Here is a 21625-nt window from a genome sequence, read left to right as displayed (position 1 = left end):
GCGGCGGGCGCTTTGCAGCCGGCTTGGCTGTCCCTCCTCCAGCCGGGATTTGCACACGAATCCCGGCGCTCCACACGATCCGAGGCCACCGGCTGCCACCAGAGCCGGCCACACGCCGGGGTCACTCGCCCCGAGCCCCCCGCCCCGGAGGAGGATGGCAGCCGGCGAGGAGAAACGGCACCTCCTGAGCGAGGGCGCAGCAGGGTAGGGGGGTACCCGGCGGGGCTGGGGATGTTGGGTCCCTTTTCCCTGTGGAGCTCCAAAGCGGGGTCTCCCGGAGTCACCTGGCCAGGGAAGGGGCGGGGGAGGGGCATTCAGGGTCTAAGCCCCTCCCCAAAATCCCACCGGGTCCCCCATCACCCCTTTGCCCGGCAGGTGCTACGTGGGGGCTGAGCAAAAGAACGGGCACAACTCGGTGCGGGGACAGGCGCCCTCCCTGGAGCTGGGGACACGGCGTGGCCAGCACTGCCACACCCGGGGGCCCGACGGCCACCCCGGGCAGCAGCGGCGGGCACGCAGGAAGCTCTACCTGGCTGCTGGCATCTGCCTCGTCTTCATGGTGGGGGAAGCCGTGGGTGAGTGGTGGGTCCGGGGGTTTGGTCCCTGAGTGGGTGCCCGCAGCCCCTCTTGTCCTGATTCCCTGCTGTGGGTTCAGGCAGGGGTCCCTGTGGGTTTTCAGTGGGTCAAAACACACAGTGGGACCCCCATTGTGGCACGGGGTGAGCTGGCCTGTGCCTGCCTTGAGGTGGGAGGCCACCTCGATGTCCCCACTGATGTCCCCTCTCCGCAGGGGGGTACCTGGCACACAGCCTGGCCATCCTGACGGACGCAGCTCACCTCCTGACGGACTTTGCCAGCATCATGATCAGCCTCTTTGCACTCTGGGTGTCCTCACGCCCACCCACGAAAACCATGAACTTCGGCTGGCACCGGGCAGGTAACGGGGTGGCACCACCATCCAGCTCCCAGGAACCCCAGGGAGCACTCAAAGCATCCCAGGGTGCTCTGCCCATGGGTACTGGGTGCTGGGTGCCCATCCCACACCCCGATGCTGCTGGGGAGCCCGGAAGGGAGCTCAGGTTTGGCACAGCGGCGAAGCAACAGTGTGGGGTGGGGGGTCTCTCCACAGAGATTCTGGGGGCCCTGCTCTCCGTGCTCTCCATCTGGGTGGTCACGGGGGTCCTGGTCTACCTGGCAGCCCAGCGCCTGCTCTCAGGTGACTACGACATCGAGGGTGGGGTCATGCTCATCACCTCCGCCTGCGCCGTGGCCGTCAACATCGTGTACGTGTGGCCAGCTGGCTCCTGCCCTCCCTGGGTGTCCCCTCCCTGTGTCTGGTGGCCCCTGAGGGTGTCACCACTGTTCTGCCCGCAGGATGGGGTTGGCTCTGCACCAGACAGGGCACGGGCACAGCCACGGGGCAGCCGGCGAGCAGCCCAGCGCCAGCGTCCGCGCCGCCTTCATCCACGTCGTGGGGGACCTGCTGCAGAGTGTTGGTGTCCTCATCGCGTCCTACATCATCTTCTTCAAGGTTTGGGTGTTACTGAGGGCAAAGGGGATGCTTGGGGACATGGGGGCAGCAGCTTCAGACAGCCAGACAGAGGGGTGAGACGGAGACAGAGGGGTCTGTCTCTGACAGTCTCTGTCTCTCTCTCTCTGACGGAGACATAGGGGTGAGACTGTCCCCTGCTTGCTGGTGCTGTTGGGGGTTTGGGGTGAGGTGATGTTTCCAGGGAGGCCTCACCCTCTCCCACCCTCTCCAGCCCAATTACAAGTTCGTGGATCCCATCTGCACCTTCCTCTTCTCCGCGCTGGTGCTGGGGACGACGCTGACCATCCTGCGCGACGTCCTCCTCGTCCTCATGGAAGGTGGGGACCCACGGGGAGGGGGGGTCTGGGCCGTGGGGTCACCCATGGGTGCCGTGGTCCCCCTCCCTGCAGCGCCCACGGCTCTCCCTCCCTAGGGACCCCCAAAGGGATGGATTTCAACGCGGTGAGGGAGACGCTGCTGGCGGTGCGGGGGGTGGAGGCCGTGCACAGCCTCCACATCTGGGCGCTGACAGCAGCACAGCCCCTGCTCTCGGTGCACATCGCCATCAGTGAGTATCCCAAGGGGGGGTCAGGCATCACCCACACCCCCATGTCCCTTCCTTTTCCATCCCAACACAGGGTGGGGGGTCAGGGTTCACCCACACCCCCACAGCCCTTCCCTCACTCCCCGCAGACGCGGCTGCCAGCGCGCAGGAGGTGCTGGAGGAGGCCAGCTCCCGGCTGCAGGGCACCTTCCACTTCCACACCACCACCATCCAGGTGGAGAGCTACTCCGAGGAGATGAGGGACTGCCGGGAATGCCAGCCCCCCCGTGACTGACTCCTCTGCTGGCTTCCCAGGGGAAACTTCTTATGTGTGGAAAATAAAGCAGAGCACAGGGGTGTTGGGTCTGGTATCAGGGTGTTATCTCTGGTATCTGTAGGAACCAAGGGCAGACCCAGGGCTGTGGAAGCCGGAGGGCAGCAGCTGTTGGAAGCCAGCAGCCTTCATATTCCCTATTTCTATTCAACTGGGGGGTAAGGCAGCTAAAACACACCTTTTCCCTTCTCTGGGGAGCGCTGTGAGGCAGTGGGGTGCTGAAGTGCCTGGTGCTGTGGGTGGACCCATCCCAGCTGGGGGAAGGAGGACACACTGGCCTTGCTCTTGCCTCTTATCACTCCTCTGTTTGCCCTCAGGAAGGTGAAGGACTCGCCCTCCCCGCGGGGCTGGGGGAGCTGTATGTGCAGCCAGGAGCTGCCCAGGTTATTCCCAAGGTGCCAAATGCATAAGCAATGGTGCACTCAAACACCAGTGCTCCCACTGCTCCCAGTGCTCCCCACGTTCTACAGCCACAGATTCTGCCTCTCCACCCTCCTTTATTGCACTGGTAAAACCCAATAACGAGTAAAACCCCGTTAGCAGCAGCAACCACCTGCTCCCAGAGAGGGCTCCGTGCACCGGGAGCAGGGCACCCAGGGCAGCCTGGCAGCCCTCAGGGTTTCTCCAAGCGTGGGTATTTCTTGCGCAGGACGGAGACCTGGTCCTTGAAGAGGACGGGGTCGAGGCGCAGCTGGGAGGACACCAGGGGCATGTAGCCAAACCAGTCCACCAGCTGGTTGAGGCAGTCCTGCCGCTGGGAGAAACGCCGGCTGCCAACCGCCCCCGCCGTGCCCTTCACCTTGGCAGCAGGAGAGCGCGGGGGGTGAGGGGCTGCACTCCCCTGCTCGGGGGGAGGTCCCCACATCCCCGCCCGTGCACCCTACCTGCTGGGGCACCGTGTCCTTGTGCTGCTTCCTCTGGGCGACCTTGATGGGGGGCAGCTTGGTGACGGCGGCCACCAGGACGTTCATCAGGATGTCCTCGCAGGCGGCCAGCCCGTCCACCAGCTCCCGCAGCCCCGCCGGCAGGTACTCGGTGAAGAGGCTGTGGTAATACCTGGGGAGGGGGGCGAGGTGGGGGGCAGGATGTGGCCCAATTCCCCTGCCCACCAGCCCCTCCCCGGGCGGGTACCTGTGGTAGAAGGCGGCGGCGGTGAGGACGATGGAGAGCTCGTTGGTCCATTTGGAGGTGTAGCCCCAGCGCCCCTGCTCGGGGTCCCAGAAGTGGCTCAGGGCGGGGAAGCCCACGATGCGCTCGGGGAAACTGCGCCACACCGCGAAGGCAAAGTCCACCTGGCACGGGGCGGGGGGACGGTGTCACCCACTGTGGGTCACCCACCGCCACCCCTGCCTTCTCCCAGAGGGTATGGGGACATGGGGACAGCAGGCACTGCTCCCTCCAGCCCCGTGAGCATCTGAGGGACCAGGGACCGTGGCGCCCACGGCCTCACCTCGCTGGTTGAGAGGCTGGTGTGCTCATCCAGGCTCAGCACTGCGTCCGTCTGGATGGCCGTGTAGGGGAAGAAGCGGTCGCTGGGCTATGAAGGGGGGAAAGGCAGGTTGGGCTGTGCCATGGGGTGGGTGTCCCAGCTCCCTGCCCACGTCCTGGCTCCCTGCCTTGCGTCCCAGCTCCTCTCACCTTCCTCCTGCCCTGGATGATGGTCAGAGGCACGGTGGTCTGGGGCCATTTCCCTCTCGGTGGTGGTGGCTTCTCACAGCTCCACAGCACCAGGATCTGCAGGGGGGAGGACAGGTGTGTCTGCTCATCCCAAAACCACCTCGTGGCAGTTTGGACCAGGATAAACGCCCAGGTGGTCCCACCTCCACCCCGGGGGGTTAGGGATACAGCTCTGCCCACCCAAGGGTAACATCAGCCAGCCCCTCCAACCCCTAAACCCATCCACCCCCTTCCCAACCCATGGGATCCTGCCCCATCCCTCCTGCTGGATCCCTGGGAGCTGCACCAGGTAGCACAGGGCTCAGCTCTTCCCACCTGGGCACAGTATTGGGATCCAGAGACGGCTTGGATGAGCCTGAGGATGGGCTGGGAGAGGGAACCGGCTTGTGAGACCACCCGGATGAAGGCTGTAAACTTCTCGGAGGGGCTGGAGCCTGAAAAAACGGTGTGAGAGAAGACAGACGTTGTGGCATGCACTGAGTTTGCCGTGCTCAGCAGGGGACAGGTGGGGTCCTACCGTGCTGCAGGTAGTAGAAGGGAAAATCCCCAGGGTGGGTGGAGAAGTCGGGCAGGACCAGGAGCCCCCCGGGCAGCGTGTTCCAGAGGAAGCGGGAGCGGGAACGGTGTGGAGACAGACGGTCCTTGATGATCTGCCAGAGGCCGGAGTGATGCTCCCAGCACCCTGATTGTGACCCCGGGAGCTACGAGGGGAAGTTTGGGGTGGGGGCCTCACCTCCAGCGTGGTGTGCACGATCTTGTCCACAGAGGAGAAGTATGCATCCCACAGGAACTGGGTCTGCTGCTGGAAAGCCAGCACGCGCTCCGGGTGGATGCAGCGGACGGCAGAAGGGATCTGTGAGGGCAGGGGGGAGCTGGTTTCTCCTCTCAGCACCACCCAGCCCCCCCAGCAGGGCTCCTTGCCTCCACCACCTCCAACCATCCCAAGGGAAACCCCCCTGCCCCCAGGCAAGGATGCTGTGCCACCACTCCACTGTGGTGCTGCATCTCCTCTCCCTGGAGCAGGATGTGGCCCAGGACCTCCAAGGGTTTGAGTCTGGGATGGGTTTTGGTCACCTCCCCAAGATGAACAATGCCCCAGGGCTGCAGATGGAATGGGACCCCCATTCCAAGCTGGATGAGACTCTCCTGCATCCGTCTACATGAGAGCTGCCAGACTTGGCCACAGAGGTTTCACCCCTGGACTTGGCTGGGGGCTCCACCACCACTGAAATTAAGATTTGGGGTCCCCTGTGCCCGTTTCGGGCAGGATCCAGCCACGGTACCTGCAGCAGGAGCCTCTCACTGCCCACGACAGCAGCTTTGCCCCAGTCGATGGCCTCGGCGAAGGGCAGCTCCCAGCCATCACTCAGCAGCACGGGGATGCAGGCGGCCTGTGGTGGGACCCCACAGGGCTGGGACAGAGCCCCCTGGACCCCAAGGAGGGGGTCCCCTGTCCCCCTGCCCACCCTGTACCTGCAGAGCCTCCAGGAAGCGGAAGGAGCCCAAGCGCCTGCCCCGGGGCACAATGCAAAAGGTGGAGTTGTGCAGCAGCTCCTGGTAGTCGAACCTGGGATGGGAGATGGGGTGGGAGTCAGGAATGACCCCCAGTCCCAGTCCATGAGCATTCTGGGGGTCTCACTTGCACCTGGAGGGTGTGTGTGACCAGCCCAGGGCAGTGTTAGGACTGACTGGGGCTGATTTTGGCTCCGAATATCCCCAGCTCCACGGGGCTGGTGGAGCAGACATGCCCTGAGGGATGTGCCACCCTTAACAGGTCAGGATAGGACCCTGGTGCCTTCAAAGACACGACCCTGCTCCCCCCACCCTCTGGTAATGAAACCCCACGCAAAGCCACCACCTGAACCCCCAAGCCCGAAACTGCGGCGACTCCTCTGCCGTGCCAGGACTTGCCGGGCAGGACCAGCCCTGCCTGCCCTGGCAGCATTTGGGGGGGCCAGTGGGTGTAGCCAGCGTGGCCCCCTCGGGTCGGGCTTGCCCGTGGGGCTATGAAAGCCCCTTCTGTGCGGTGGTGGGGAGAGGCGTGTCCGCTGCCGGGTCCCTGCGACCGCGCCGGAAAATCCAATATTGACTCTAGGTCGGGACAGACCCCGTCTGTTCCTGCCTGCGGGGAGGGAGGGACGGGGCAGCCGGGTCCTGGATGGGCTGGGGGGGGATGTGCGTGATCCAGCTGCGGGGGTGGGAGACCAAAGAGCTCCTTGAAGCGTGCTGGTCCCCAGGAGGAAGGGTCTCTCTGCAGTGGGAACGTGGTGCTGGTGCCAGCCTGGGAGTTGAGGATGTGTCCCCTCACAGTGCTGGAGCACCCTGGGGCATCCCGGCACTCTGGGATGTGGGAAATCAGCCCCAATGCCAAGGCACAACGTTTTACAATAAACCCCACCTCTGGTCAAACTGTCCCAGTGGATGCCAAAAGCCTCCTTAGTACACCCTGACTCATTGACACCCAACACCCCATAGGAGGAGTGAGGGTGGCTCAAACAGCACCCAGACCCCCCCCAAGAAACCACAGCAGTGACAGCCACATCCCCGGGGCCAGACACTGCTGCCACCCACTCCTCGGGGACCCCAGACCCAGCCACGACCCCCAGCACCTCGGGGGAACCATTCCCACTGCCGGGGCTGGGTGGGCAGCGGGACACACCCCGGGGGGCAGCCTCCCCTCTCCAGCAGTGTCGTGGGGAGGCTGGCGCCGGCCGGGCTGCGGGGCCAAAACCTCCCGATGGAAATACTTCGCTCCTGACGCTGCTGCGGTTTCCGGGCAATCACGGCCGTCAGGGCTTCCTTGTTTTGTTAGGAGCCGGGACGGGCGCCCGCCGAGCTCCCTTTGCCAGGCCCCTCCGTGGCTCCGGCCGGGCACGGTGCCACCGGGGACCGTCGGCTCCAGAGAGCCTTTCCCAACCCGCTTGGATTGCTCCAAACCCGGGGCAGCCGGCAGCAGGGCTTGCCCGCAGCGCTGCCACAAGCCACCCTTTATCCCAGCACAGAACCAGCTTGTTTCTGGCATCCCTCCCCCCCGCACATCGGGCTCGAGGAGGATGATGGAACCCCCAGCAAGGCCTTCCTCTGCTCCCCGTGCTGCCTCCACTGTGACAGCACCCGATGTCCCCAACACACCGCGTGAACGGGGCAGCTGGAGTCTCGCTTTGCCAACTGTGGTGTGTCCCCTCCCTGCTGGCTTGTCCCTTGTCCAAGTCTGGGAACATCTCCCAGGGCAGGAGGGCATCAATCCCCACAGGAGGTTGGGCAGAGCTGGCCTGGCACGATGGAGATGCCGATGGCTTTTTGCCCAGCGTCCCACAGGGAAGAGCAGGGTGGTGGAGGCTCGGGGTCACACAAGAGCACACTGCCCTGTGCCACGTGTTCCCCATCTATCCGCTGCCTAAAGCCATCCTGGGAGAGGTGTAAATCTCCCTGTATTTGCAAACAGCATTAGGGGATTACCTGGGTGGGCAGACAGGGGGATTTTTCTTCCCATTGCCCCTTGGCACGGAGCAGGGCTGACCTTGGGCCCCCTGTCCCGTCAGCCCCATCACCCTGCAATGCCCCATCCCCAAAAGACCTTGCTGCAAGGGCTGACCCTGCTGGGCTGGTGGCACCCTCCAGACAGGGCCACGTGGTGCGTGAGCCATCCTGGGGCAGCAGCTAATCCCAGTGCCAGCACCCCAGCTCCACTTTTACCTCCCAGCACCTCCTAAGACGCTTTGAGGATGATGCCCAACATGGTCTCTCCCCATCTGCTCTCTGACAGGGTGGCTGTGACGTGTCCCCAGGCAATGGGATGGGGACCTGCCCATCACCAGCTGGATGGGGTCTGTGTTTACCAGCCCTAGATTGGGCAGCTGGTGATGGGTCTCAAGTAGCAGGATGGGGAGATGAGGAGCTGCTGTGTGTCCTCGCAGCGTGGAACCCCCCCAAAACTCACAAAACTTTGTCCCCCCACTTTTTTCCATCACACGCTGCTGCCACCACGTCCATTTGTGATGGAGGATGCAGGGGGACCCCCCACCCACCACCACCACCACACTGGCGTGCCCTCAGACCCAGCAGCTTTGTGGGATTTTTAGCAGAGCCAGTGAGGGGGGATGTTTCGGGCTCATCTCCAAGAGAAACGTTTATGTTGAGGGAGGGCGGGAGGGGGGGAGAAGAAAAGCGTCATTCATCAGTGTTGGGGAAAAGGGAAATCGTATTAGAGGCGGTGGCAGCGATTGCAGATAAGAGCCGCTCTCACCAGATTACTCCAACTTTAATGCAGGGAAAGCCCTGAGCACTCAGTGCCTCCCTCCCCACTGGGGCATGAAACCCTCATTTATTTCTGGGAGAGCCCAAAACCTCCCTCCCTGGAGGTCCAGCCACCACAGGCAGGCACGCAGAGAGACAGGAACATTTGTGGGGTGTCCCACTCCCCCCAGACCCACATTTCACGCCCCATCTCCAACTCACTTTTCGTAGTCGACGTTATCCTTGTCGCAGCGCGTGTCCTTGTGCTTCTCCCAGTCCTTGCCGTGCTTGCAGGTGGTGAGGGAGATGATGTCCTTCCCGTTGTGGATGTGGTGCAGCGCGTTCCGGGTGCCGGAGCCGATGCCGGTCAGGTACCGCTTCCCCTTGAACACCAACAAGTACTTCTTTTTCGGGGGGACCGAGTCCTGATGCAACCACCCCCTCTCCCCGCCGCGCTGCGGGTGGTCCTTGGAGAAGAGGGGGATGGAGACGTCAAAGCCGGGCCGGAAGCTCTCGGTGTCAAAGCTGGCCTTGGCCAGCATGGCCTGGCCGATGTCGAAGCCCAGGTCCCCGGTGTAGTTGGGCCAGGTGCCTGAGTAGAGGTTGAAGATGAGGTGGTTCCGGCCGCCATTCCAGAGCGGGAAGCCGCGGATTTTCTCATCGACATCACGGACGTACTGAGCCGAGAGGTGGTCGCGGTCCAGCGTGTCGATGCTGAGGATGAAGAGGCAGGCTTCCTCGGGCTTTGGGGTGTAGTAGCGGGAGCGCTCGATGGACGCGAGGATTTTGCCGTAGCTCTCCGAGGTGGGCTGGTCCCTCTCCCGGGGGTAGGTGAACACCTTGAAGCCGTTCCTCTCGCACCTGGAGAAGTCGAAGCAGGTTTCCATCCGGCATCTGCTGCTCTTGTAGACGCTCAGCCACGCCGCCCGCCGCTCCCGGGGGGACAGCAGGGAGGGGTCCCCATCCCTCTGGAGCTCCTCGGGGTCTGCAAAGTTTCTGAGGAGGGACCGATCCGTCCAGCGGGGCCAGTTCCTCTGGGCTTCGGCTTTCCTCCCAGAAAAGAAAGAGAGACGGCGCAGCTGGTCTCCTCCAAAGAAGAAAAGCAGGAGCCAAGAGGCAAGGAAAGTCAGGAAAATGTATTTCTTCCTGGTCTGCATAGGTTCACACACAGCCCCGGCTCCTCATCGGGCTCAGACGGGTGCCAGAGTCCGGTGGAAAGGCCGATGTCCCAAACCCCAGGTGGGTGGTGGGACAGCTCCCGGCCCCCAGGTGTTGTCCTGTGCCCTTGCAGTCTGTGACAAACCCCACTTGCTGCCCCCTCTGCCCAGGGCTGTGCTGGTTTTTCGGGACCGTCCGGCTCTCCAGCCGCGGAGCAGAGGTGTCCCGGCCGCTCACTTCTCCGGGCTCCCGTGCCGCGACAATGACATTTCCATCGCTTGGCTCAGCTTCAAATCCCTGGAGAAGGGGAGAGGTCGCGCCGTCACCGTCCTGTCGCCGCCAACCGTGTCGCCGCAAGCAGCCCCACACGTCCCTGCGGCAGGACCCCCCTCCCCAGCCCCCTGGGAATAAATACCTGCGAATAAACCCTCCCGCTGCCACCGGAGCCCCCCTATCTCCAACTGTTCCTTCCCCGCTCGGTCCCCCCGTTACCTTCGGGGACACGCAGCCCCGGGTGGGTGTCGGGCCGCCGTGCCCCGCAGTCCCGATCCCCGGCTGCCCGCGGCTCCGGGCTGCATCCCCGGCCGGGGAAGGCGGCGGAGCGGCCGCCGTGCCGCCCCGCCGGGCTCCCGGTGCGCGGCCGCACGGAGGAGCTGCCGCGGGAGGCTCCGCGCAGCCCCGCGTTCGGGAGGGCTGGGGGTGTGCGCCCCCTTGTCACCTTGTCCGTCTGTCCCTCTCTGTCCCCCTGTCCCACAGGCTGCCTGTGCAAGACCCCGGCTGTCTGCACCCCTCGTGGCTGCCTGTCCTACTGTCCCCCGTCCCGGGGCTGGTTGTCCCCTGTACGTCTGTCTATCCTGCTCTGGGCTGGCTGTCCCCTGTACGTCTGTCTGTCGTGCTCTGGGATGGTTGTCCCTTTTCTACCCCCGGGGCTGGTTGTCCCCTGTCAGTCTGTCTGTCCCCACCCGAGGCTGTCTTCCCCCTGTCCGTCTGTCTGTCCCCGTTCCCCCGGAGGCTGGCTGTCCCCTGTCAGTCTGTCTGTCCCGCCGCGGTCTGGCTGTCCCCCTTCCTCCCCCCGGAGCTGGCCGTCCCCTGTCCGTTTGTCCCTCTCCGGGCTGGCTGTCCCCTGTCCCCCTCCGGGCTGGCTGTCCCCTGTCCGCCTGTCTGTCTCGCGGGCTGTCCGTCCCTCCGCGGTCAGTTCCCGGCCCCGTTTCCCGGTCGGTCCCGGTGGTCCATCGTCACCCCCGCGCTCCACGTGCCCCCCCCCCCGCCCGCATCTGTTACCCCGCGCCTTGGCCCCGCCCACATCGCCGCGCTCGGGCACGCCCACCCGCCTCCCATTGGCTGCCGTTTCGGAGATGTGGGCGTGGTCTTGAGAGCCACGCCCCACCCGCGCGTTCCCATTGGCCGCGCCCACGTGGGACGGGGATCCCCGCGCGCGCCGGGGGGTGCCCCGGGGGGGTCCCGCAGGGTCCTTGTGCCTCCCCCCCCCCCCCAAATGGGACCCCCGCGGGGACCGACCCACGGCCCGTGTCCCCGTGTCACCCCGTGCCGGTGAGACCCCCGAGGGGAGCGGCCCGTCCCGCTGGTTTCTCTGCCCCCGGAGCCCCTCGGGGGACCCCTAAAGGGACGGGGCGGTTGTAGGGCAGCAATGGGGTCACGGTGGGGAGCAGGGGCAGGAACACAGCTGGGGCCTCCTCCACCAGTGACACCTCGGGGCTTCGATGTCACCCCCAGGCTCCAGCAATCCCCGTCTCCAAGGTTACCCCGGGGCTCCAAGGACACCCCCGGGTTCCGCCGACCCCCGCGGTTCCAGTGACACCCCCAGGCTGCAGTGACACACCCAGGTGACCCCCCAGGCAGGGACAGGAGGGACGAGCCCCTCTGCATCCTCACTGCCAGCCCCCAACCCAGCCATGCCCAGCACCCATGGCACAAAGCTGGGGGTGGACTGTGGGGTTCACCCTCTTAGGGGGCAGACATGGGGGTCCCAGCCTGGCCTGACCCCCCCAAATCAGACGGAGAACTCTTGGTGGGGTGACTGGAACAGGAGCCAAGTGGGGGCCATGGGCTGAGTTAATCCTTTTAAAGAAAATCCTTGTGAACATTGTGTGAGCCCAGTGTGGGGGTCTCCAGTGACACCCACATCACAGGCACCCCAGGGGTTCACCGGTGGGACCCCCACAGTCCCGCTGGGCTCAACTGGAGGCAAGAACAAGATGGTCCTGAGCAGCCGACCCGACGCCCACCACCTCCAGCCAGGACCCTCTCCCAGGGCAGTGTGGGGGTGCTGGCAGGGGGCTGAGCCCCATTTCGGGAAGCCAGGCGTGGGCTGGGGCGGGCAGCAGGGGCACGTCGGGGCTCGCCTCTCCCACCCTGTCCTGGCATTCCCGGCCGCTCCAGCCGCCCTCCCCGCCGGCCGGGCAAGCTGGGACGTGACGGAGCTCTGGATCCCATCCATGGGTGTAACGACCTGGCCAGCCTCAGCCTGTGGCTGGATCAGCCTCTGGGGGGGCTGTGCTGGGGGGAATGGGCTGGGGTCCCCTCTCCCTGCCCCAGCAGCCAGGTGGGACCCAGGGGACACACACAGGGACAGTGCCCAGGGCCCCATCCAGCTCCCAGCCCATGCCTCGGTTTCCCCAGGCACCCAGGGGGCCGGGATGGGGAGCCTGGAGTGGGACTGTGTGTGTGGGACCTTAGTAGGGATGTTTTTTACCAAATCTTAGGATATTTATTTGCTGGTCTGGCCCGCTCGGCCCGCAGGGAATTAATCCCTGGCCACAGAGGGGATTAATGGGGCCCCGGGGCTGCTTTAGCTCCAGAAAGCGGATTAAGAGAAGGACAGGAACGCGGAGATGGGTAGTGGGAGCCCCGGAACACTTCTGGGCTCTGGGGAGGACACAGGGGCGATCCTGGGGGCGGTGCAGACAGGGACATGGCAGCCCTGGGAGTGGGGTGCTGCCCACGAGCATGGCCCTCTACAGCTCCCCATGGAGGGGCTGTGTCTGTGATGGGGCACTGGGATTGTGCCCTGGAACTGGGGGCACTGGGAGCTTTGGTTTTGCACTGGGGGCACTGAGGGCTGTGATTTTGCACTGGTGGGACTGGGAGCTCTGTCCTGTATGGCACTGGGAGTTGTGATTTTGCACTGAGAGCACTGGGAGCTGTGGTTTTGCACTGGTGGCACTGGGAGCTGTGTCCTGTATGGCACTGGGAGCTGTGATTTTGCACTGAGAGCACTGGGAGCTGTGGTTTTGCACTGGTGTGACCGGGGGCTGTGTCCTGTAGGGCACTGGGAGCTGGGATTTTGCCCTGGGAGCCGTGGGTTGGGATTGCTGTCACTGGGAGCTGTAGTCCACGTGCACGGGGGCACTGGGAGCTGTAGTGCAGAGTTCACTGGGGCGTGGTGGGAGCTGTGACCCGCTGTACTGGTGAGTGCGGGGAGGGACTGGGAAAGGGGGCTGGGGGATACTGGGGGCTGGAGAAGTTCTTGCTGGGAATTCGGGGGGGTGGGCACAGAAGGAAACTTGGAGCCGGGGGAGCCCCGAGGGCTTGGGAGGGGTGCTGGGAGCTGCAGAGGGAGCTCGGGTTAGGGGCACTGGGAGCTCTTGGGGAGCACTGGGAGCTGCGGGGATGAGGGCACTGGGAGCCGGGGTGGAGCTGGGGGACGCTGGAAGCTAGAGGGCACTGGCCGCTGGGGAACTACTGGGAGCTGCGATGGTGACTGGGGGCGCTGGGGGGAGCACTGGGAGCTGCAGGAAGGGTTCTGGGAGAAGGGCACTGGGAAGCACTGGGATCTGTAGTTCAGCTGCGCATACTGGGAGGTGTAGTCCGAGGACCCAGCGCATACTGGGAGCTGTGGTCCTTGGCCAGGAACATGCTGGGAGTTGTGGTTCCCCAGCCCCGGGCGCTGCTGGAAGCTGTAGTTCTGCACTGGGGAGGGGGGCGGAATGCAGAGCCCCGTCCTCTCGGGATGCCCAGTGCCTCCCGTGGGTGTCACCCCTGCACTGACACCTTGGTCGCACGTCCCCGGTGTCACCCCAGCTCTGCCTCACTCGTGTCCCCGACTGGGGACGGGGAGCCTCAGCAGGGTGGGCTTGGGGCAGGGTCTGCCCCACCGTCCTGCTCTGGCAGCCCCTGGGAGAGGAACTGGGGGGTTTCATCCCTGAGCAGCCCCGAGGGGCTTCGCCCGTGGGAATTTGAGGAGAGGAGGGAAATTGGGAGCCTCATTTCTCCACTTGCTGCCAGTGGGTTTTGCTGGCACGGTGCTGGGGGGCTGCCCGGGCTCTGGGCAATGGAGAGGGGTGAGGGAAGGAGGAGGGAACGAGTCGGGGAAGGGACAGACGCTGACCCCGTGTCTCTGCCCAGGCTCAGCCGTGGCGGCATGGGGGGGATGCTGGCACTGCCCCGGGGGAAGGGACCTCACCACGTGGGCTGCACGGATGTCATGGTGGGCCACACGCGGCAGGTACGGGGGACAGGGGTGGAGGTGGGGACAGGGGTGGGGATGGGAACAGGGACAGGCTTCCATGCGTGGCTGCAGCCAGCTGGTTTCGCTGAGGACACGGCCACCACACTCTGTGCTGTCCCCAGTGTGTCCCCCTTTCTCCTGTCTCCCCCAGGGCCTCTTCCTCCGCCTCTTCTACCCCTGCCTGCTCCAGGGAGGGGCCACTGAGCCGCTCTGGATCCCGCGCTCCGAGTACTGCGCCGGGCTGGCCGACTTCACCCTCCGGCGCCGCTGGTGCTCAGCCCTGCTCAGCATCACCATTGGTGAGGGGGGTCATCCCCCACCCTGGGTGCTCCCTGTTCCTTAGGACCCACTCCCTGATGTGGGTTCCTTAGGGATCCACTGCCTGAGCAGAGCTCAAGCCCGTCCCTTGTGCTTGGCTGGATGCTACAGGCAGGGCTGGAGCTGAGCAGGGACCTGCTGCAGCTGCAACAACACCCCACTGCCCGTGTCCCCCATTTCCTGGGTGTTTCTCTTTCCTGTGTCCCCCCTTCCTGGGGGTTTCTCCTCCCCACAGGCTCCTGCAGAGTTCCAGTGAGCTGGAATGGGCCTTTCAAACCCTGCAGCAGTGGGTACCCCCTGATCATCTTCTCCCACGGCCTGGGAGCCTTTCGGTAGGATGAGTCCTGAGCAGGGCTGGGATGGGGATTTGAGTGTCCAGGGCTGCCCTTGGCCCTGCTCAGACCTACCCTGACTCTCCTGGTCTCCCTTGCAGGACCCTGTACTCCTCTGTCTGCACGGAACTGGCATCCTGGGGCTTCGTGGTGGCAGCACTGGAGCACAGGTGGGTGCCCTGGTCCCCACCAAATTCAGCTGCTGTGCCAGGGCCAGGGGGATATTGTGCTCTGGGGAGTTGCTGGTACCCCCATGACGTGGCCACCTTCCCTCCTGCTACTGCAGGGACCACTCTGCTGCCACCACCTATTTCTGCACTGCAGAGGCTGGGAGAGAGGAGTGGATCCCCTTCCAACAGGTGCCCCAGGGGCAGAAGGAGTTTTATTTCAGAAACAAGCAGGTACTGGGGTGGAGGGTTCAGGGTGGGCAATGGGGAGGTGTGAAATCCCTCCTGCATCCCTGAGGTCTTCATCTTGTGCCCTTCCCAATCCCGTATCACTGTGATGCCAGGGCTGAGCTTTCTCCTTGGAGATGAGAAAAATCTGTTCAACCTGTTTCTCTCTGCATTCATGGGGTCTGTCTGTCCGGCTCCAGCTGACCCTGGCAGGAGCCAGGCTGGGCTTTGCCATGTCCCTGGATAATGTCCCCTGTGCCCCGGGGAGAGCCGGGCTCTGTGCCCAGCCCAGCTCCGCACCGGCTGCTGGGTTTGTTCACGCTTGGATTTTTGTCTCTCCGGGATTATCCCGGACAGCTGCTTGCTGGGGAGCAGGAAGGTTTCCTGCTGAGCCAAGTTCCCCCCCCTCTGTTTGTTTCTGCCTCGTTTAAAAAGACAACAGCGAGTGAAGATTAGTCGTAGACAAACTCTCTAGGAACCGCAGTGGTTGGAGGTGCTTTTGGCAGCCTTAAATCACCTCCCAGCCTGTTATTTTTGTGTGTGCTCTGTCTCACGGCCCATTGCACAGACAAGGGAGACAGTTTTCTTATTAAGATGAACCTGTGAGCGTAAATGTTGAGGGTGAGTGAGAAATAAATGATAAACAGAAGGAAATAGTTGCCAGGTCAACCTCTGTTATGGCATCTGTGTTAGAGGGAGCAGGAGAGAGGTTTTCACTGGAGTTTTTTTGTCACTTGTCACCTTAAATGTGCACAGCCAACAGTGCTGGTGTCCTTAGGAGAGGAAGAGGACGGGGTCCCAAAGTGGCCCCAGGTCAGGGCGTCCTCTCCTTGAGTTGTTTGGGCATTTGAGCTGCTCCTGGATGGAGCCCCTGAGCTGGGCTTTAGGGGGATGCCCAGATTTGCCCCTGGCAGCTGGGCTGGGGTGGGGGGTCTGAGCTCTCCACAGAGGTTTGGACTGGTGGGTGGCTTCAGCAGGCTCGGCCAGGGGGCAGCTGAGGAGGACCCTGGGTTCTCCCTTCCCTTCTTCCTCCTCAGAGCAGAGGCTTTTGCTCATCTCCAGCCATCTCTGCTATCAGATTAAGCAAATTAAAAGCAAACAACAAAAGGAAAGTACTCCAATAAATCCACTGCATCCCTGTGGGAGCTGCAGCCTCTCACTTGCTTTCACGTTTGCTGTAATTCAGGGAAAGCCCGTTTGGGTCCAAGCACTGAAGGGACGAGCGTGGGTGGGTACTGAGGGGAGGATCTGACCCCAAATTTGGGGGTTGGAGGAGCTGGGCTAACCAGGGGAGGGGTGGCTCTGGCTGCCAGGTTCATCAGAGAGCAGAGGAGTGTGTGCGAGCGCTCCGGCTCTTCAAGGACATCGCCAGCGGAAAATCCGTCCTGAACATCCTTCACCAGGACTTGGATCTCTCCGTGCTCAAGGTACCTGGGTCTGTCTGTGCTGAAGGACCTGCTGGGAGATCAGGTGGGGACGGGGGGGTCCAGGTTTCCTTTGCTGGCAGGATCAGTCCTTGCTGCCTGAGAATTTTCCTCCTGGGACAGGCAGGGTCCGTGCAGAGCCACAGCTTTCCACCTCTCGGGTTCCTGGAGCCCAAGGATGTTGGGAAGCCAGGTCCTGTCACACCAGCAGTGGAAATGAGACCCGGCATTTTCCCCCCTCGCAGCGGGACTTTGCTGATCCTCCCTTGGCTTTTTCTTCCCTAATTAGGGACCTCCTGCAGCGAGGTTTGGGCACAGCCTTCTCCTTTTCGCAGGGCAACGTTGATCTGGCCAAAGTGGCCATCATGGGCCACTCCTTTGGTGGAGTGACAGCGGTGCTGGCACTGGTGAAAGAGCCCAGCTTCAGGTAAGCCACGGCAGGGATGAGGAGCTGCAGAAGCTCCGGGGACATGTGGCTCATCCTGGTGGGAAGGGAAGCCGTGGTGGGTGTCCGTCCTGCTGCAGGTGTGCGGTGGCTCTCGACGCCTGGATGTTCCCCCTGGAGAACGTGCTGTACCCAGAGGTGTCCAAGCCCGTGCTCTTCATCAACACTGAGAAGTTCCAGACTCCAGAAAGCGTTGCCAAAATGAAGAGGCTGAGCTCCAGGAACAGCCAGACGAAGATTATCACTGTCCTGTGAGCTGGGGCTGGAGGGAGCACCTACAGGCTGTGTGCCAGCAGGAGAACCTCTCCCCAGCTCCCACTGAAGCACATCCCTTCCCTGTCCAGGGGAACTGTGCACAAGAGCCAGACTGACTTCGCCTTTCTCCCCGGGAAGCTCATCAGCCGCATCTTCAGCGCGAGGGGGACCCTCGACCCCAACGAGGCTCTGGCCATCACCAGCAAGGCAGCTCTGGCCTTCCTGCAGAGGCACCTCAGTACGGGTGGAGGGCACGTTGTTCAGGGGCTGGGGAGGGCAGGAGAGCTCCCCAGCTTGTGGGGGGCTGCGGGGTGGTCACTGCCTCGCTGGGCTTGGGGTGGGTGCTTCCCACAGCAAAGGGGTTGAGTGGCTGCTCCTCTGTGACCCCTGGAGTCGGGCTGATGAGGCTGTAGTAACCTCCCAACCATCTGTGCCCCGTGCAGACCTGGAAGAGGAGTTTGATCAGTGGGACGACCTCCTGGAAGGCGTGGGAGACTCGGTTGTTCCAGAAGCACCGTTCTGCCGGTCCAACCTGTAGCTGCTCCGAGGTTGGAGCTCACTCCTTCTCACCCAGAACGATCCGTGCAGGAGCCAGGAAGGGCAGGAGGGCCCATGGAGAGAGCAGGAGCTGGGAACTGTGCTCACAGGATGTCATGGAACATGCCAGGGGAGCCCTCCCTGCTCATGTGCCTGCAGTGAGGGCTGTGGGGCAAAGGGAATAAAATCCACAGGGATAAAGACTGGGTTGGCTGTCGTAGAGTCACAGACTGGTTTGGGTTGGAAGGGACCTTAAGGATCACCTTGTTTCACCCCCTGCCATGGGCAGGGACACCTTCCACTAGCCCAGGTTGCTCCAAGCCCTGTCCAACCTGGCCTTGGACACTTCCAGGGATTCCAGGGGCAGCCACAGCTTCTCTGGGCAACCCGTGCCAGGGCCTCCCCTGGGCACGAGGTGAGATCCTTCCTGCACGTGGGGTGGGTGGGTGGTGATCCCTTGCTGGATCTGCTGCAGCTGGGGCACATCTGGCAGGAGCAGGGAGGGGGGTTGTTTGCTCTGGGTTGGGGGTAGTTCAGTCACAACCAAAAGATCCGGAATGGAGAGGGGCAGCATCAGGGCTCCAAGCACAGAAGTAAGGAAAATCCTGTCATAGTCCTGGAAAGCTGGCCAGATGGCTGCCTTCATGCCTAAAATCTGGAGGGGGAAAGAAAGAGGAGAATCTGGAGGGGGAAAGAAAGAAAGAGCAAGCTGGCTGGAAGGAGGTGTCTCTGAACACCTCAGCTGCACAGGGATGTGAAATGGGGACTGGGACTGGCCTCAGGGATGGAAGGAAAACAACCCAGCCTGGCTGTGCAGCATGAAAAGTGACACTTCCAGCCCGAGGAAGGGCTGAAGCTGGTGGAGCCGCACGGATTTACCCCTCCGGAGCCCCTCCCCAGGGTCCTGGCTGGCTCCGAGGTGGGAGAGGCAGCAGGGATCCTGGACACGCCGGCTCGGCAGCTGCCGGGAGCATCCCGGCTCCTGACACACCATCTGCTTTCACATTGTCCCCGCCGCGGCGCGGGATTCCAGCTGGGACACACCCGGGGGGGACGGCGGCGGCTCCGGCTTTGCTCCATCCCCTGCCATCCCGGAGAGAAGCTGCAGAGACAGCGCCTGGGGCTACACGGAGGCAGGATTTCCTGGGGGAAGGAGGGAGGAGAGGCTGGAGGAGACGGGTGGTGCTGATCCTCTCCTGGTGACAGCGGGTGACGCGGGTACCGGCAAAACGCTTTTCCAGGGGAAAAAAGGGAACGGAAAAGCAGAATTTCACTCCTCTGGTGCCTGGGTTGTTTGTGTCACAGCCACTCTCAGCCAAGGGCAAGCCCTGGGGCTGAAGATGCTCCAGGATGATCCAGGATGGCCTCAGGGGAAGGCACAGCACCGTGCAGCAGCAGGGAGGACATCACTCAGTGTCTCCTCCGCTCCCCAGTGACACACAAAGGACTGATGTGAACTGGACCACAAGGCCCTGCTGCTTTTAAGGCTTCCAGATATTTATCTTGAAATGTTTTACACTGTTTCCAGCCCTGGGTTCAGGCTGGGGTGTGACAGCCCATGGAGACAGTCCTCTGCTGTGATGCTGGGGGTGGGTGGGGGACATTCAAGGTCGATGTGTGTGAGGAATCGTGTGGCTGAGCCCGGGGGGGGGAAGGACAGAGCCCATCAGGTCCCCTTTTAACAGTGAGAGACAGTGACTGGTGCAGAAATCAAATCCCATTTTCCTCTGGAATTAGCAGGGCCGGGGATCTGCTCTGGCAGCCACAGGGGAGCAGCCCAGTGGTGGCACAGCTGAGACAGGCTATAAATTCTGCAAGACTCTTATGTAAAGGCTTTCAGAAGGAGGTGGCAGAAACAGACTCTTCTCAGAGGGTGTCTGACATCCATTAACCCTTCGGTTCATGGGAAGCTGCTTATTCCCATCCCCAGTACCCAGGGGGCTGGAGGAGCAGGGAAGCAGGCAGATATCCTTCTGCCTGGCCCTTCATCCCTTTGCCCCCCACTCCAGAGCCAACCAGAACCACTTTCCCAATTATTTTTGTGCCTCTGGAGGAAAATCCTGCCAGAAAGAGTTCAAAAAAGCCCTGGGGTCACTTGGGCAGGGCAGACACCCTCCACTCCATAGGTCTCTCTCTGCTCTCTGTGGGATGTGATGGTGCAGGAGCCCTCTCTCCGGGCATTTTCCTAATTCACTGACTTATTGCATCTGCTTTAAAATCCAGCCTGGAGCCATCTCTTCAGCCAGGCTCCCTCCCAAGCAGTGCTTTGCTCCAGATCTCCATTACGTGTGTGAAAGATGTGGCACAAATCCCAGCAGAGCACACCAGGAAGGTGTTTTCCCTGACGTGGGTTAATCCCAGCTGGCATCTAAGCCCCATGCAGCCACTCGCTCCCACCCTTCCAGTGGGGATGGGGGAGAGAGTGGGAACAGTGAGGAAACTCGTGGGCTGAGATAAAGACAGTTTAATAGGGAAAGCTAAAGCTGTGTGTGTGCAAGCAAAGGAAAGCCAGGAATTCGTTCCCCACTTCCCATGGGCAGGCAGGGGTTCAGCCACTGCCTAAGGGTGACTTGGGAAGGCAAATGCCATCACTGCCAGTGTCCCCCCTGCCCCCTCTTTCCTCCTACTTTATACACTGAGGATGGGCTGTATGGGCTGGGGTCAGTCAGGGTCAGCTGTCCCATCTGTGTCCCCTCCAAACTTCCTGTGCACCCCCAGCCTGGTCACTGGGGGTGATACGAGGAGCAGAAAAGGCCTTGACGCCGTTCAAGAGCTGCTCAGCAACAACTAAACATCCCTGAGTTATCAACCCTGTGTTCAGCACAAACCCAAACACAGCCCCAGGACAGCTACTGTGGAGGAAACCAACTCTACCCCAGCCACAACCAGCACATCCCCAAGTCCCAGCTTGCTGGGATTGCTCTGCTGGCCCTGAGAGGTTGGAAAGGAAGGGGCTGGGACAGCTCTGTTGGTGCTTCCCAGACCGGCCACAGGCAGAGACTGAACATCAGTCCCTGCCACTTGCCTGGGCCAGCGACCAGAGGGGACAGCCCTCCACTCTTTGGGGTGTCCCAGGCTGCTCCAGGCTTACCTGTGTCACACTGGGAGGTTTTCTAGCAAGAAAAGCAGGAGTTAAGGGCTATCCCAGGATCTGATCTGCCACCGCACCCCTGCAGCACCAGCTCTGGGCTGGTCGTGTCCTTCCGACCCAAAGGTTTGGGTTTGAATGTGAACTAGAATGCTTTATACCCTGAAGTCCAGGTGGATTTTGTTTCTCAGGGACATGGGAAGGAAACACTGACTCTGTTAAGTTGTGGGGTCAGCCCTGTGAGCACCCCCCTGCAGGTTGGCTCTGCCCTGGAGGGGTGGGTGTTGGAAGGGTTCACGTCCAGCCAAGCATTCCAGTGTGTCAGCTCTGCTTCAGTATTCAAACCGGTGGCTTTAAAAATAAAAAAAAACAACCAACACCAAACCAAACAACCCACCCTGCTGCCCATTTATATTCCCCTCACAACTGTGCTTGCAGCAGGGCCGGGGTATGAATGGAAACATTCCTCTTACCCACGGCTTATCCCCGCAGAGCAACCTCCGCTCTCCAAACGGCCCCTGCTCCAAAGCTTTCCACTCCCCGGGCTCAAATCCGGCGGTGTCAGCACAGACCCGGCTTGGAGCTCTTCACATCTCAGAGCTGAGAGTCTTCTCCTCATCCTCCCCACCCCCAGCTCATCCTGCCCGCGGCTCCCTCCCTCCTGGGAAACCCCTTGCAGCCGGCGGGTCCCTCCCCATCCCGCCGCACATCCATGCAGCAAAACTGGAGTTCCTAGACAGAAAACCTCATTTGCTTCAATTGAAGCCTCCCCGTTGATTTAATTAATGCAAATCGAGGCGTGTTAAACCTCCTTGTGATTACTGTAACGCTGTATTGGGGGGGTGGTGGTGGTGGTTTGTTTTGTTTGGTTTTTTTTTCCTTT

General features: G+C 62.3%; 3 protein-coding genes across 3 annotated transcripts; 2 read left to right on the top strand and 1 right to left on the bottom strand.

Moving 5' to 3' along the window:
• The first annotated feature begins 154 nt into the window (after nucleotides 1–154).
• Nucleotides 155–2434, top strand: SLC30A2 (solute carrier family 30 member 2). Its single transcript, XM_027661465.1, has 8 exons — nucleotides 155–204; nucleotides 376–575; nucleotides 791–937; nucleotides 1130–1283; nucleotides 1375–1531; nucleotides 1764–1869; nucleotides 1965–2099; nucleotides 2225–2434. Exons 1-8 carry the CDS (start codon nucleotides 155–157, stop codon nucleotides 2368–2370), a joined length of 1095 nt encoding a protein of 364 aa, XP_027517266.1. The 3' UTR covers nucleotides 2371–2434.
• A 281-nt stretch (nucleotides 2435–2715) lies between these two features.
• On the bottom strand, nucleotides 2716–10120 carry EXTL1 (exostosin like glycosyltransferase 1). Its single transcript, XM_027661313.1, has 12 exons — nucleotides 9973–10120; nucleotides 8545–9777; nucleotides 5560–5653; nucleotides 5370–5477; nucleotides 4820–4939; nucleotides 4604–4736; nucleotides 4402–4520; nucleotides 4048–4143; nucleotides 3860–3946; nucleotides 3541–3701; nucleotides 3294–3465; nucleotides 2716–3208 (listed from the first exon to the last, which is right to left on the bottom strand). The coding sequence occupies exons 2-12, from the start codon at nucleotides 9477–9479 to the stop codon at nucleotides 3023–3025; spliced, it is 2211 nt and encodes a 736-aa protein (XP_027517114.1). The 5' UTR covers nucleotides 9480–9777; nucleotides 9973–10120; the 3' UTR covers nucleotides 2716–3022.
• Nucleotides 10121–12836: 2716 nt separating this feature from the next.
• On the top strand, nucleotides 12837–17858 carry PAFAH2 (platelet activating factor acetylhydrolase 2). Its single transcript, XM_027661314.1, has 11 exons — nucleotides 12837–12908; nucleotides 13846–13945; nucleotides 14100–14247; nucleotides 14502–14598; nucleotides 14700–14768; nucleotides 14885–14999; nucleotides 16307–16420; nucleotides 16753–16844; nucleotides 16943–17113; nucleotides 17207–17355; nucleotides 17561–17858. Exons 2-11 carry the CDS (start codon nucleotides 13862–13864, stop codon nucleotides 17653–17655), a joined length of 1134 nt encoding a protein of 377 aa, XP_027517115.1. The 5' UTR covers nucleotides 12837–12908; nucleotides 13846–13861; the 3' UTR covers nucleotides 17656–17858.
• Nucleotides 17859–21625: the final 3767 nt, after the last annotated feature.

The sequence above is a fragment of the Corapipo altera genome, unplaced genomic scaffold (assembly GCF_003945725.1).
Source record: "Corapipo altera isolate COAL_440 unplaced genomic scaffold, ASM394572v1 201, whole genome shotgun sequence".
Classification (NCBI taxonomy): domain Eukaryota; kingdom Metazoa; phylum Chordata; class Aves; order Passeriformes; family Pipridae; genus Corapipo; species Corapipo altera.
Note: the sequence above shows the minus strand (reverse complement) of the source record. Positions and strands in the feature narration are given on the sequence as shown.

Bases quoted from the DNA above. Each gene is read 5' to 3' on its own strand.
- PAFAH2 (XM_027661314.1), top strand. From the start codon at position 13,862: ATGGGGGGGATGCTGGCACTGCCCCGGGGGAAGGGACCTCACCACGTG. The intron at 14,248-14,501 runs GTGAGGGGGGTC...TCCTCCCCACAG, and splicing joins CCTGCTCAGCATCACCATTG to GCTCCTGCAGAGTTCCAGTG. The intron at 14,769-14,884 runs GTGGGTGCCCTG...CTGCTACTGCAG, and splicing joins GTGGCAGCACTGGAGCACAG to GGACCACTCTGCTGCCACCA.
- EXTL1 (XM_027661313.1), bottom strand. From the start codon at position 9,479: ATGCAGACCAGGAAGAAATACATTTTCCTGACTTTCCTTGCCTCTTGG. The intron at 5,478-5,559 runs GTACAGGGTGGG...GTCCCACCACAG, and splicing joins GCTTCCTGGAGGCTCTGCAG to GCCGCCTGCATCCCCGTGCT. The intron at 4,940-5,369 runs GTACCGTGGCTG...CTGCCCTCACAG, and splicing joins GTGAGAGGCTCCTGCTGCAG to ATCCCTTCTGCCGTCCGCTG.
- SLC30A2 (XM_027661465.1), top strand. From the start codon at position 155: ATGGCAGCCGGCGAGGAGAAACGGCACCTCCTGAGCGAGGGCGCAGCA. The intron at 576-790 runs GTGAGTGGTGGG...CCCTCTCCGCAG, and splicing joins CATGGTGGGGGAAGCCGTGG to GGGGGTACCTGGCACACAGC. The intron at 2,100-2,224 runs GTGAGTATCCCA...CACTCCCCGCAG, and splicing joins CTCGGTGCACATCGCCATCA to ACGCGGCTGCCAGCGCGCAG.